General features: G+C 41.7%; 2 protein-coding genes across 2 annotated transcripts; both read left to right on the top strand.

Moving 5' to 3' along the window:
- The first annotated feature begins 36 nt into the window (after positions 1 to 36).
- LOC104931442 (excitatory amino acid transporter 4-like) lies at positions 37 to 5,325 on the top strand. The gene is made up of 11 exons (XM_010746457.3): positions 37 to 778; positions 973 to 1,110; positions 1,262 to 1,469; positions 1,548 to 1,590; positions 1,671 to 1,734; positions 1,841 to 2,015; positions 2,093 to 2,326; positions 2,456 to 2,647; positions 2,867 to 3,001; positions 3,213 to 4,912; positions 5,221 to 5,325. Exons 1-10 carry the CDS (start codon positions 598 to 600, stop codon positions 3,310 to 3,312), a joined length of 1,470 nt encoding a protein of 489 aa, XP_010744759.3. The 5' UTR covers positions 37 to 597; the 3' UTR covers positions 3,313 to 4,912; positions 5,221 to 5,325.
- Positions 5,325 to 14,229, top strand: LOC104931441 (caytaxin-like). Its single transcript, XM_027289252.1, has 13 exons — positions 5,325 to 5,407; positions 7,396 to 7,506; positions 8,663 to 8,715; positions 8,800 to 9,027; positions 9,400 to 9,558; positions 10,567 to 10,669; positions 10,821 to 10,952; positions 11,041 to 11,127; positions 11,364 to 11,462; positions 11,841 to 11,876; positions 11,976 to 12,023; positions 12,331 to 12,377; positions 13,534 to 14,229. The coding sequence occupies exons 2-12, from the start codon at positions 7,430 to 7,432 to the stop codon at positions 12,368 to 12,370; spliced, it is 1,062 nt and encodes a 353-aa protein (XP_027145053.1). The 5' UTR covers positions 5,325 to 5,407; positions 7,396 to 7,429; the 3' UTR covers positions 12,371 to 12,377; positions 13,534 to 14,229.
- The last annotated feature ends 1,187 nt before the right edge of the window (positions 14,230 to 15,416 follow it).

The raw sequence follows: 15,416 nt of genomic DNA, 5'->3' as shown, positions 1-15,416 counted from the left end.
CTGCTTTATGCTTTGTGTGTGGCTTATCACAGTCAGCCATGTGGTCGGTTGCTGCAATGATGCAGACCAACATTTCTTTAGGCCCACTATGTGCACTCAGTGCTGTAACATTATTTCCATGCAGCAAGCTTTTACATTTAACTACTACATGGACTGAAGCGTTTGTGCCAAGCTCTGTAAGTAACACTGAAGGTTCGGTTTCATCTTAAAACTGGCAAATATGGTGATTTTTATTTAAGCATGAGCAACATATAAAAAAAAAATGTTTTCTTATTTTATTAATATCACTGTCTGGTTGCTGGCTGTTCTGAATTAAATTTGCACATGACTTGAGGGAGACACAAAGCTGATGATTAATGTGGTGAAGCCAAAGCTGGACTTTCACACTGTTGGCCATGCCGTGGACTTGGACGTGCACCTGTAAAGACTGTTCAAGGAATCGCATTTTAAAGGTGAGCTTTTTCTATCATTTCCACGTAACTGAGGACAATGTAAAATCTGTTAAAATTAACTTATCATAGTCAATTTTAAAGATTTCATTATTCTAACCTGCTTTCATGTTTTCTCTCCAGTCTGTACTGCTTTCTGAGTCTAGTTATGAAAGAGGTGCTGCCGTGTCCTAATGATCTGCCTGAGTTGGACTCGGTAGAGGTTAGAGAACCTCAGGAAATCCATAAGTCCCCAGGTTTCAGATCTTCATCCCCGAATGGATCTAATGTCCTGGCATTTTTCAAGAGGAATACTTTTGTTGTTCTTATGATGTCTGCTGTTGCATTCGGTAAGTGTTCTCTCAGAAAAGTATCTTTTAATCTGTCATACTATTGTGAAGTCATACTGCAACCTGCTGCTTTCTTGAGTCGTATTAATATATAACCTCTCTGGCAGTGCTGTGTGTTTGGGCTTATTTGGTATTTTGAGCTCACCCTTTGATAGACCCACTAACTCGCTGACTTATGTTTGTGTTTCTCTGAGGGATTGGTCTGGGCTTTGCTCTGCGGCACATTAATCTGTCAGCCAGGGATATAAAATATTTAACCTTTCCTGGAGAACTGCTGATGAGAATCCTGCAGATGTTGGTGCTTCCTCTCATCATTTCCAGTCTGATTACAGGTTAGATCCACACATTTCAGGTATAATTTTCACATTGGGCGAGATGCAGGGTGCACCCTGGACAAGTCACCAGTTCATCACTGGGCTAACACACAGACAAACGACCAAGTTTAGTTTAATGTATTATAACAGTCACATCTTTATAATTCAGGAATGTCATCTGTGGACAGAAAGGCTCATGGGAAAATTGGGCAAAGGGCCCTCGGCTTTTATATGGTCACCACGGTTATTGCTGCATTTACTGGCATTGCCTTAGCTCTTCTTATCCAACCGGGGAAATCATCCAGGACTGCCTCGGTGTCCTCTAGTGGTGATGCAGAGGCTGTGCAGACAGTGGACTCCTTTCTAGATCTCATCAGGTGTGTTTGTTCAGCATGGATTTCAGAAAATGTGTGCTGATACAGTTAAAACATCTAATCTGTGTTTCTGATTCACAGAAACATGATTCCTTCAAATTTGGTGGAGGCTTGTCTCAGAAAGGTAAAATCTGTGATTACTTGTTCATTTTCATCCTGACACTGTTTCATACTAACAGATCTTTGCTTTTGCTCTTCATGTAGTATAAAACAGTTTATTCCAGAGAGACTCGAGGTGTCGTCAATACGACAGAGACCAGTGAGAACAGTGAGATTTCTTTTGTGATTGTAACCGAATGTTCGTCCTAGTGTCCTTTACGTTGCTTCAGTATCTTCATAATCGCTGTCACTACTCTTAACAACATTCCTGGTAGATGACAGAGTACCAGTGCCGGGCACCTCAGATGGACTCAATCTTTTGGGTCTGTTGGTTTTCTGTGTTGCCTTTGGCCTCACACTGGGCAGGATGGAGACTGAGGGAAAACTTCTGAGGGATTTCTTTGACTGCCTGAATAAAACCATCATGCGTTTGGTCAACATAGTCATCTGGTAAGTACACTCTGCATGCTTTATTCGTGTTTGTGACCAGGTTTTGGCACACATCTTTGCTTGTGATTTTTTCACAGGTATTCTCCGGTGGGAACCCTCTTCCTGATGGCAGGACAGATTGTGAAGATGACAGACACCGGAGAGACAGGTCGTGAAGTTGCCATGTATTGTCTCACTGTGATCACTGGCCTACTAATCCACAGCTTGTTCACGCTGCCCCTCATCTATTTCATGGTTACACGTAAGAATCCCTTCAGGTTTATGGGTGGTCTACTCCAGGCACTCACCACTGCCTTTGGGACGTCATCCAGGTGAGTCTGTAGTGTTCATTTTAGTATTTAATATACTATATGTCATGGTTTTAGGTTTATAATTTCCTCCTCCTCTGAAATTATGTTTTGATTGTAACTAAATGTGACATTATATGGGTTTATTCACAGTTCTGCAACCCTACCTGTTACCCTCCACTGTATGGAGAAATATCACTACATGGACAAAGTGGCACGCTTCATGCTGCCTATTGGTGCCACAATGAACATGGATGGTGCGGCGCTCTATGAAGCTGTAGCTGCTTTATTTATTGCCCAGGTTAATAATATGGAGTTTAACCTGGGTCAAATCATTGTCCTCAGGTACGTTCAAAAGACGCAGAGCTTACACTTTTATACGTTTTTATACGTCATGTCTTAAAGCTCATGTCTTAAAGCTCAGGTTGGTAAATTACTTTGGGAAATTTGTCTTGGACATAAACAAACAAAGAAAGATGCAAACTGCCAGTATGTGGATCAGCACTGTTCTTATACACTAATAAAGATGGCATCGCATAACTATCCCTGTTTCTCCTGTTTCAGTTTGATTGTCACAGCCGCAAGCACCGGTGCAGCAGGCATCCCACAGGCTGGCTTTGTCTCCATGGTGATTGTGTTGGTGTCAGTTGGACTGCCCACTGAAGACATATCACTGCTGTTGATTTTTGATTGGATTCTGTAAGTGTACATGCTGCAACCGTTATCAGATTTAGGTTAGGGTACAGTTTATACCTGTGAATGATTTTTTTACCTGTTACATGCTTAACTTTCACCCTAAAAGTATCCTGTATATGAACATTTTGAAATCATCCTAAACTAGTGTTTCAAGTCACACTCACACAGTTCTTATTATAACCTCAGATCTGGTTGTTTGCATGTTTGCTGACAGGGATCGTCTAAGGACTACCACCAACGTGCTCGGTGACTGTATCGGTGTGGGCGTAGTTCAACATCTGTCCAGACATGAGCTTCAAGGGTTTCAGCTCTGATCTTCATGAGGCTCGACACCATCGATACGATATGTTATCACTGATTGATAACAAAAAGTACTGCCCAGTACACACAGTTACCATCGGGAACATGTTTGAGGAATTAATAGCACACTGCAGATTTGCAAATTTGAAACATGAAATGGTGGAGTTCTGCAAACAGTATGTTGGATATGAAATGTTCCGACCAAGTAATTTGACTGGACAAGAGTTGTTCCACGAGTTCTGATATAGAGAATAGCAACACGTATCACTCCGCTTTACAACTGTTCTAACAACTGTTATAATAATGAATCGTCTTCTTCATTTATCTTAGATTCTAACAAACTTTGAACTTGATCAGCCACCGTCAGTAATCAATGCACAACCATCAGTTTAGGAAAGAGACAAAAAAGATTTCTCACTAAAATAAGAGCCGGTTAGTGGATCAGGTACACGCCAAATTAAACACTGACTCAAAACAATTAATTCACCGTCTGTTATGTTTCGTGTTGCTGTCATGAGTTTTTCTTGGCCATTACCAAAGTATCTTTGATGCTAAATATACTAACCGTATAAAATATATAACACAGGCCTTACATGAGGTTATCAGTGTAAACATGAGAAGAGCAGCACACTGTTTCCTTTGTTGTAACTGAACAGTTTATCACCACCTGGTGGCAGAAAAGTCAGCATGCAAGACAAGAGAAATATCTCAATGACCCAGTTGGACATGGACAATTGCAAATACATAAACAGCTTTTTAATACTACGCAGTAACACAATTTCTGAAAACATAATGTGGGCGTGGAATTTAAATATGATTTCCTACAGAAGTGTTTCTGGACAACAAAACATAACATTAAAAGATCATCAGAAGAAGATGATAAGCCTTTCTTGGAAATAAGGCAGATTATTAATTTATTAATGACAGTTAGTCATTCAAATATTGTTCTCAAACAGCTAAAACTATCTACTGTACATTGAAGTACAGTTCATGTCTGAACTGTACAGGATCTCTGGGGGAAAACATGTTATTTCTGTCACAAGTCAGGGCATGTTGCAGTATTTCTGCGCTGTGCAAAATAGCGTTATTAATAGAAAACTGTAAACGCGCCCGAAATGCATTATTCTACCATCAGCCAATGGCAGGAGAAGAATGGGAAACTGTGGCTGCTCCCTCCGGGCGATGTCAGTGGCATCTCTCTGACATTGCACTCATCGCCCGGAGCTCAGTGCAGCTGTGTGTAGAGCAGGAGGGAGGGAGAAAGAGAGGGAGGGAGGTGTAGGAGGAGGAGGAGGAGGAGGAGGAGGGGGAGTCAGCATCAGAGCCAGCGAGCAAGAGAAAGGGAGGGGAAACTCGTGTGGAGGAGGGGTTTCACCAGGAGTGAGAGAGCTTAAAAGAGATGCTGAGAAAAAGTAAAGAGAGAGAGAGAGAGGCTGTATGTGAGAGAGGAAGATGCTGTTGCCAGGGAACAGCGGTGAAGTAGATCCGTCCGTCTTTTCCAGCTCACGGGAGAATGAAAACACGTTAAATCATGGATGTGAAATGGACTGAACATGGACAGAAGATAAACAACTGATTCTGAATCCAGGCAGCTCGGAGAGAAACAAAGAGAAGGTAGGCAGGTGTTATTACATAACCACCATAACACAGCACCCATACGGGTGACGTCATCACAGCAGGATTATAGAGCCTGGGGTGGTGGGTGGAAGAGAGGGATTCAGCAGAGACCAGCAGAAGTAAATAGGACCGAGAGAGATGGAGAGTGATCGTCATGAGACGAGCTAAAAGCGAGCCAGGATTATTCTTTTTAGTCTCCAAAAAGCAGCACGGGATCTGACTCTGAGAGGAAATGATGAGAGCAGGATGGCATTTTCTGTGTGATGACCCTGACTCTTCTCTCCTCACCGTTCTCCTCTTTACAGGAGGACACCATTTGTCTCTCAGCCTCCATCAGAAAACACCCAGACCCTCCCAGTCCTGAGCACACACGAGTGTCCCACCTGCAGACGTAAACAGACGATGAGCCTCACTCTGCTCAGGTAGATTGAAAGAGGAGGAGGAAGGAAAGATTTCAAAACGGCAAAGAGGAAGTCTTCCTAATTACACTATGTGAGTACCCCTGTCTGGATAAAGTGCTTTTCTCAGTCAGTGACATGATTTGTAATGTTTTGTTTCATCCTGCTTGGTGTTTGTGATTCAAATTAGCGAGACGGTGTCTGTTCCCGTTTGTCAGATGAGGAGAGGGTGGGAGTCGTGACAGAGTAGCTTCTCTCCTTTCACACGCCCTGAAAATGTAATTTCTCAATCAGCTTTTTGAATATAAGTAACCTACACGAACACACTTTGTTTTTATGCCAAATTTTTTAGACTTTTTCTTTGTCATTTCACAGAGGATGTTTATATTTCTCTGAGCTCTTAATCTAACAGTTAGTGGCTTGTTTGGTCAGTCAAAGCACCGTGTTAAGCTCTTATTAAATGCTACATAAAGATGTTTTTTGAACTTTGATTTTTATTGCATAAACATTTATAGAGAAATACTTTTTTTTACATCACTGTCCTTTTGTCTGTAAATTGCTATCAGACAAGTTTACAGAGGCTGTATCATAATTGCCTTGGATTTTATCATCAGTGGCTCTATTGATGTTTATCTATCATGTAAATGATTTCATACTGCAGAGGAGGAAACAATACTGTCATGTTCTATTCAAGCTCTGCTGTTTCAGCTATTAGCTTTCCATTTCTGCGACAGATTAAGAGGTGTTTGGTTCATTATCTCAGCTCATGAGATAGTGTTTGGGAAATGAAGGCTGCCCTGCCATCTGGACTCAAATCCCTAACGAACACGTGCGTACAGCAACATTATTGTGTGTTCTCAGCAGTTCAGCTTTGGTAAGAGACAACAAACCAGCTTGTCACACTGCATTCTGGGCGAAAGGATCTATCTGTTTTCTGAAATCTTTTGAGCGCGTGAGAACAGAAGAAGGTGGCGTTTAAGGAGTTCCCCATCAAGCCCACATCAAACAGTGCAACTTTCTCGTGGGATAACAGAGTGTAAACACATTCTCCTCCGTCCTTCAGAGTCCAATGTAGACGGAGAGCCTCTTTTTTTCTCCAGCATAGGCTCTGATCTGTCTCTCAATAACACATCAGTGCCATCCCAGTGGACAAATGCACTGTGGTAACGTCTGCTGTAGCATGCAGCTCTTTCTGGGACAGTGATGTAGGGAGGACGCCCCTCCCCCATTATTTTCACATTTCTGACACGGGACTCCCGTATGATGTTCACTGCAAAAACAGACCTAAACACGAGACGCTGTAAAGCCTTACGTCACATGCCAGGAAAAGAAAAAAAGAGCCGTGCAATGTTGGATGGAGACTTCTGTCATCTCTGATTTGATTATGTAAAATATGAAAGTTCAGATCACCATCTATGGCAGTATGTATGATTTGTTTGCATCGCCCTGAGGGGATGTATGAGCAATGTGGTGTTTTATTTTTGTCTCTTTCCCTCAGGGTGCAGAGAAAGGAGCTTAGTTCAGCTCATTTTTAATTTATTACGACATAATTATACAAGAAACAGTCATGGCAGAGTCGTCTTTGTAGAAGAGTATTTTTGGCAAGAATGCTGTTTGGATTGGACTTTCCAGTGCACTTAATTACACCTACTAAAAGCTATATATTGTGGATATGTTGGTTATTTAAAGTGGCACTCCAGCAATCAAAGCTCAAGCAAAACTTGTGAGAGACAGATTTAAAAAAAAAAAAGAGGTTGAAATTGTGACTAACATTTTTCTTTCCTCTGATGATTCAAGCTAAAAAAAATGCTGAATCCTACATTTCCCATGTTGCAATTGGATGATTTCTTCCATTACACCCTCCCTGTCTGGTAAACACCCACGTCTTTCAAACTCCACACCTTTTGAGTTTGTAACACCGGCTTTCTGTCATAAGTCTGAAGTCTCAAGAAATTCTGACAATCCTGATGGAATCATCGGGGTTGGGTGAAGTGGGTGGAGTGCCGGCGACAAGTAACGCATGTTTTAACAAGGTTTTCCTTCCTTCTGAATGACATTGTTTTATCTGTTTGTCAACCACAGTGAGCTGAAGGAGCTCGTCCTCCCCGGGCAGAGGATGGGTACAGCAGAAGCCACTTTACGGATGGACAGCATGGAGGTTAAGGATGAGTGGCAGGATGAGGACTTCCCCAGGTAAATCCTGTGTGTCTGAGTGTTTGTGTGTGTGTGAGAGAGCGCGAGAGTGTATGTATGCGTGTGTACGGTTTGTGTACAGGCTTCGACAAACCCGGCCAGCTATGATGGAAAGTTAGTCACACATGTTGAATGCTGAAAGGCAGCAGGTGTGTTCTCTCCTTGGTGTAAGTCGCGTGTTACGTGATGAGGTTGTGTCATGCCAGTGAACAAAATAGCTGTCAGCTTAAAGGGGGAAAGAAAGAGGAGTCAAACACGTCACAGTGTCCAGAGATGGAAAAATATTCAGCCACCCACACTCTCTTTTCTACAGCGGAGGAAATGTGTTGGTGAAAAATGAGCAGAGGAAACTGAATATTCAAGACAATCACTGTGTATGCATCACACAGCATAGAACATGTTTGATATCTATCTGTGCAGGTCATCTTGATATATCAGTGCTGTGCTGGTGGCTCATTTGACTAAAGCTTATACAAATGATGAAATCACATAAGAGAGAAGGAGTAACTGGAGTGTATGCAGTCAGTACAGTGGCAAGCTGTTTAAACCTTCAGTGAAACGTTTAGGAGTTAAACTGTTAAATTGTTTCTCTCCACTGTTTAATCCGCTCCTGAATATCCATTGGTGCTTTCTTTAACATACGTCTACAGAGCTGCTGACAACATAATAACAGCAATTATTCCAGCAGCTCCATCAGCGAGCCCATACTTGTGGTTGTTTCAGGGTGTGTTTGTCTGTGCATGAATGTCTGTGTTAATGTCTGTGTCTTCCTCTGTCTGTGTGAGTGCTATCGACTATAATCTAGCCTTCCCCGTCCCCGCAGCGCTGAGGGTTTCGCTGTCTTATTATAATGTCAGAGGGGAGTTGGTAATTATTGGTGTTGCTTTCTCAAACAACACGTATTGTTTCCAAGGACACGCTGTAGTTAAATCACAATAGAGGCACTTCCAGGAACAAAAGGCTAAGAGTGAAAATGCTGCTCGTGCTTCAGAGTTTATTTTTTATTTTTTTTATGACAGCAATCTATTTGAAATGTTAATGCTTTTAACTGGCATCCAAAAACAGACAAAAACAGTCATTAACTTGAAAACAATCAACCAGAGAGAGACTATAATTCCTCTTTGTGTCATTTATACTGTGCGTTCATTCTCTGCAGGCCACTTCCAGAGGACGGAGATTCCTCATGTGGCCTCACTGACAACCGAACTAGTAAGTATATAAACACACGGCGTTGAATATGTGTTTTTATGAACTATGTGCTGTGTCTAAACGTTCCTGGCCTGCCTTGTCCAGATCCTCCCACTTCGTTGAATGTGGGTGAGTCCATGGCCCAGCGTAAGCGTCGCACTCTGGTGGCCCCTGACATGAACCTGTCCCTGGATCAGAGCGAGGGGTCGGTGCTCTCTGACGACTTCCTGGAGACGCCCGACGACCTGGACATCAACGTAGACGACATCGAGACCCCCGATGAGACGGACTCACTGGAGTTTATCAACAACGGCAATGAGCTGGAGTGGGAAGGTCAGACGAGAGTAAAAAAAAAAAATACAAATACATCAAAAAGAAAAGAGACACTGTACACGCTAATCACTCATCACATACTGATGATCGAGTGAGTGAATACTTTCTCATCTACAGCCAAAAAAATAGTATTTTTTAGATGTTGTTGCACTATTTTGTATTATATTGAGAAATATCGTCAGGTGTTCCCTTTATTTTGTCCAAAACCTCTAAAAAGCAGCCTGTGATGTCTCATGAAGATAATATTGTGGGAGCTGTGCAACAGGTTTTTCAAGTGTCAGAAAGGTGATCTCAAAAATGTTAAAGCGAACATGGAAGGATGGTTCAACAATCTGACTCAAACATTTCTTTTTTTTGTCACCTTGTGTCTAGATGACACTCCTGTTGCCACTGCCAAACGTCTCCCGGGTGAAAGTGAAGAGGAGAGAGACTCGTCTGGTCGTCTGTGGCGAACGGTGATCATCGGCGACCAGGAGCAGCGAATCGACATGCAGGTCATCAGACCGTACCTGAGGGTGGTCACACATGGAGGTTAGTGTGTACATGTGTACTTTAAATACCCATTTAATAACATAAACTGATTGGAAACAAGATTTATACTCATATTTATTTATATACAAAAAGGCAAAACTCACTGATGGAAGCAAATATTAAGAGAAAAGTTCCAGTCTGCTTTGCATTGCTTGAAATTAAGAATAAATAAAAATAGTACCTGAGGCACAAACACACATTATCTGGGACAGTAGAGGAATGCATCATAACCACAAAAATTATTATGGATTATATTACAAAAATGTGAGCTGGCACCAGCACAAGCTCTACGCTCTGTCACATGTTCACGTACACAGTGTCTTTCTTACCTTCAACTGTCTCAACAACTAATTCAGTGATTTATTCTGACCGGCAGGGAAAAGGCAGAAAATAAATTTAAATATAATGAGTTGTAATTCATTCCCAATAATAATTAATTCACGTAATTCATGCTGCCGACAGTAATCACAGTCCATGGCTCTTTTTACCTACAGCATCAACACTCAGGCTATGTCAGAAGCTTGTTTGAGTTTGAGCCTGTTTCTATAGTGAGTTTGTGAGCTGTAAATTTCCATCAGAAACAGGCAGTTTGCAGTGATTTATTGCATTTATTGATCATCCTCGCTAGAATCTATGCCAGCTGACTTTGGGTGAGAGGCGAGGCACAACCCTGGACAAGTCGACAGCTCATCACAGAGCACAGAGACAAACGCACTCATTCACACTCACATCCACACCTACGGCCAATTTAGAGTCGTCAATTAACCTGTTAAGTGTCTTTGGAGTGTGGGAGGAAGCTGGAGTTCCCCTATGGTGGGACGTCCTACCGGTTCCTGCCAGATCAGGGGCGTCCCTCTCTACCTTCAAAAACCTCCTGCAGACCTCCAGCTCTTCAGAGAGGACCTCCTCTCCAACACTACCAGCAACTGGACATGCTAAATCTATCCTCCTCTACAACAACATGTCCCTGTCACATTGTACCATTATTGTGTCTCTCTCCTCCTTCAGGGTACTATGGTGAGGGTCTGAACGCCATCATCGTGTTTGCAGCCTGCCACCTCCCTGACAGCAACTGTGAGGACTACACATACATCATGGAAAATCTTTTCCTGTAAGGTCTTTTCTTTTTACGGTAGCATGCTGTATTATGAGGACATGACCGGAATATGCATGTGCATTTCTGTCTGAAAGGATTATTAACATTAAAGACGCACACGTTCCTGTGCTGAGTCTCATCTAAGCTTTATTTGTTCTGTCCTCAGATACGTTGTGAGCAGCCTGGAGCTGCTGGTGGCAGAAGATTACATGATCATTTACATGAACGGAGCGACCCCTCGCAGGAAGATGCCCGGCATCAGCTGGCTGAAGAGATGCTACCAGATGATCGACAGGAAGTAAGGCCAGCAAAATATCATGTAATAGCTCGGGTGTGAAGTGATGGAAAGTCAAGGATGTAAACTTTAATGTGAATGTCGCCTGCAGACTGAGGAAGAATCTAAAGTGTCTCATCATCGCTCACCCAACGTGGTTCATCCGGACCGTCCTGGCCATCTCGAGACCTTTCATCAGGTGACGATACACTCACTGATGTTTATAGTCCATCAGTCTGTCCTTTGAGTTACATACTGGCTTCTCCAAGCGGATCTAATCAACAGAAAGAAGATAAATTAGGGAGGCACACAGTGATCCAGATTCAGATTATCACAAAACATAATGCAACGTCAGCCCGGAGAGACGAGAATTTTCAGATCCAAGATCATTTGGGACAATAATTTGCATGTTGTTGATGTTTTTTCTTTCTGCAGCGTGAAGTTCATGGATAAGATCCGGTACGTTCACACCCTGCAGGAACTCAGTCAAATCATCCCCATGGAGCATGTGCAGATCCCTGAGTGCGTGTTGCAGTAAGTACTCTGAACCACCAAGGGTCACTGCTGAGGCACACGTCTATTTATTGCTTCCAGTAATACGATGTTGAAAGGATCCTGACCGTACACTGATTGAACTAAACCTGAGCCAAACTGTGTATGTAGCTGTGTGTGTGTTATTGGTATGCAATAAGTTGTCAAGCCAAGCTGTGTACAGCTGAACAGTGAAGTAAACCGTGTGTGACGTTCAATAGGTTCATAAGCAGGCACTGCAGTGAATATTTAAAGACAGAAAGCTGAAGCATAAATAATATATTGACTCATGCTGCAGTGAATTTTTGTCTTTTTTGGTGCCACTGGTGAGAATTTTGTTGATGTAATGACACTGAGATTTCTGCTCTCTTTTTTTAAAAGGTATGACGACGAGAAGATAAGAGCACAGAGGGAACGGTGAGAAATAGATTTAATTATTTTAAAAAAAGAGTTTTAATGAAGTCTCTTTTTGCTGCATCTAAAGAGGATTATTAATATTTCCCTGTCTTGTTACAGACTCGAGCAAGAGCAGCAGCAGACCAACTCAACACCGCCTAAAGAAAGGTGACCTCATTTTGCAGCACATACAGTCCGCTGCCATTTTTGGATAAATCAAACGTTTTGTTTTTTTTCTCATATCTAAAGCTGGTGGCTGCTAGAGGTCTGAAACATTACACACGCAGCACTTCTTTACTGAAATGAGGCTGCTGCTTGCATAAGTATCAAGAAAATGTGACATGAAATCAAATCTGCATCACTTTATTAAGCGTGAGTTACCTCTGCAGCCACGTAGCAGAAAGCACAACCTAACATGGACTACATGACCAAGCAAAACATTTATATTTACTAAACTTTAATCTGTCATTTCCAGGCCAAAGTCCATGATAGCAGACGTTGGCCGTGACATCTGACATTAAGGTAAGGGTTCTCATTGACTTAACTACCTTTCCATCGACTGCATCCAGCCCGGTTTGTAATGTCAGCCCCCCTGTAACTAATCTCACACGCATACATGGAAACGTTGTTTTCTGTGCGCACACGCATACTTATGAGCTCCTACAGAGAAGCAATACAGTAAATCAAGCAAATGTTGGACAGTGGCCTGTCTGGAGTGTTTGGTCACTTGGCCAAAGATCCAAAGGGTCAGCTCGCTGTTCAGGAGCTCGAGGATCCAATTTACAGTATCAGACTGAGTCAGATGAGACCGACCACAAGATGAATGAGACTCAAACCTTCTCTTAAAGAAGACGTGCAGCTCTTTTCAAAGTTGAGGGTTTATTGTTTGAGCTCTTATTATGAAGGGCATGTATTATAGATGAAACAGTTCATTGATTAGTCAAGAAAATAACTGACACAAGTTCAGTACAATGTACAACTCATTAATGGACCCGAGGAGGAAACTGAAACACACACTTTAGTTTATTGTGACTCTGATGAAGATGCAAAATGGCCCCAAAATGTTGCATAAAAACAAATAAAAGTAAAGAAACAATCTTGTGTTGTGTAGTTTTCCTTTTTGCTTAGTCATGTTAAACTTTAAATCACTCTGCGTGTGACTCCAAGAAATGTTAGCTGATCCCCAAACATCATATTCCACCTCCCTGTACGCCGTGTTACGTAAAGCACAGCTGCTCGTCTCTTTAAGAGTGTCTGCATGCAGCCGGATCGATTCTATTTTTAATGAGTTGCACAAACGAGGCTCAGGCAAATTGATCCGCCGCTCCTGAAATTGGGGGGAAATACCCACCGCAGCAGATCGGCGTGTGGCAGGGGTGGGGTGAGGTTATTTTAGGAACACCCCCCTCCTCCTCCTTCTGTGCTGTCCTGTGGTGCTGACCATTCCTATCAGAGCCTCCATATATCAAAGAAGCTATCAGCCGGAGGACTGGCTGACATCCCAGGAATGGACACAGGCACCATCTACTAACTAAATGCCAAGGGGAGGGCAAACCTGATACGTGTCGAGTTGGATTTAGTTTAGATTTTGTGGATGCCTACTGACAAATTTAAGTATTATATTCGAAATATTGTATTTCTGGACATGCACAGATGTCTGTCTCTGTTTGCATTACAGAGCTTTAGAGCTGAAGAACCAGTGTGGGAACATTCATTCATTCATTCATGAAACGCCGCCATCACTCGCTTGTTGACGCAGGATTTAAACCTCCTGACTGGATCCATAATCTGCAAGACAATCCCTTCTCAAAAACAGCATCTTCAGTGACATGCCTGCTTCTTAACTAAAACTCACACCAAAACATTACAAGACAACGTTAAATCAAATCTGCCCCATGCATGTCCAGCTGAGCTTTATCTATAGCATGACTTCAACTATATAAATGAGATATGAAGGACTTGGATGAAGCACAAAGTCTCTGCGTGTACATACTTGTATATATATATTTTTCAGAAAGGTAAATCTGGTTTTTGATATGGCATGGGTGTTGTTTTAGGTTTCATGGCTGAAAAATAATGTGCAATGATAATTGTTCTTCTTAGACCTCCAGTAGATGTTTACTAATGCAAACAACGTGTTACAGTTTTCCAGAGTTTGATATGCAGGTGGCATGCTTGTTTATAATCCTTCTCTCGTCTCTGTTGCATTTTGTTTCTGTCAGTTTTTAATGTTTCCAACGGTACTTTTACAGGACGGAAAGGATAAATTGTTACAGATGAAATTAAATATATTTAAACAGAGTTGCTAAAAGTGTTATTTATGAAAAATGTGCCATTAACTGTTTGTAAAAAAATAAATAAATAAACGAGTGAACTAAAACCAGCTTTTGTCTTTTTGTGATTCGTTACCTAACAGAACAAGTCAAGGACGACCTCGCTAACGAACATAACTGTTGATATTTTCATCTTTTTTTTATTGCCTCCGAATATGTTCAACTCTGGTCCAGATTGTTTCCTCACAGACTGTTCCTCCTCGTGAGTTATTGACGGGCATAATTATGATTTATGTGTGTGCTGGCCAACTCGGTTGATGTCCTTTGTGTCATCTGACACACTCCTGAAGTGACCTTTCTTTATTTTTATATGCAACATTACTGTGATCACAAGGTACCACAATAAATAACCCATAATAGGCTGTACTGTCTCTCATTGCATCCAAATACAATAGTTATATTTTGTGTATTGTTGGCCCTCTCCAGTTCCCTGTCACCACAGTATGTTTTATTTTAATGCAGATGGGTTTTTTTTTTATAGTTTCCTGTAATATTTAGTCTGCATTGATCTGTTGTGACAGGAAAGGCTTGGACTGGATTCAGATTCTCTGTAGCGTGAACAAAATATAATTCAAATGCAGCTTTCAGCGATCAGCAGCACTTAAAAAATGTGAAATAGTCATGAGTAACAGTAACTGTGCTGTTGTTGTTGGCGAGTCCATTATGAAAGTCATTAAGTGTTTTTAAGTTTTACTGTAATGCTGTGCAGTGACTTTTACTGCCTAAATTACAAATAAATACATTACATCACATTTATATAGTCTATGTGTAAAATAAAAGTTTCTTCTGGCTTCAGGGCTGAGCCTGAAACATCAAGCTGACTGATATTTTTAAGCTGTACTCAAAAAGAAATATAGAATGACAACTCATGATTATAGGAGTAGATTTGCATTTTTGCATTTGGAACAATTCAACAACCAAAATATCCAGGAGATGTTAATGAGCTTTTGGTAAGACTTTCAACTTGAGGCTAGCTGTTTCCCCTCACTTCCAGCCTTTATGCTAAGCTAAGCTAATCGCCCCCTGGCTGTATCTCCACAATCAACACACAAATATGAAAGTCAGTCTCCTCATCTAAAAAAGCCGATTATCCACCATGCAGGCAGGCACGGCAGCCGGGTCATCGTGTTTCAAACCCTACCAGAACTGCCACAGTCTGTTTCGGAAGCATCAGAGAAAGCTGGTCTCTATGAATTTCGTAGCATATTTACATATTTAGAAGCACATA

The sequence above is a fragment of the Larimichthys crocea genome, chromosome II (genome assembly GCF_000972845.2).
Source record: "Larimichthys crocea isolate SSNF chromosome II, L_crocea_2.0, whole genome shotgun sequence".
NCBI classification, from domain to species: domain Eukaryota; kingdom Metazoa; phylum Chordata; class Actinopteri; family Sciaenidae; genus Larimichthys; species Larimichthys crocea.
The sequence above is the reverse complement of the archived record's forward strand: the minus strand, read 5'-3'. Positions and strand labels throughout refer to the sequence as shown.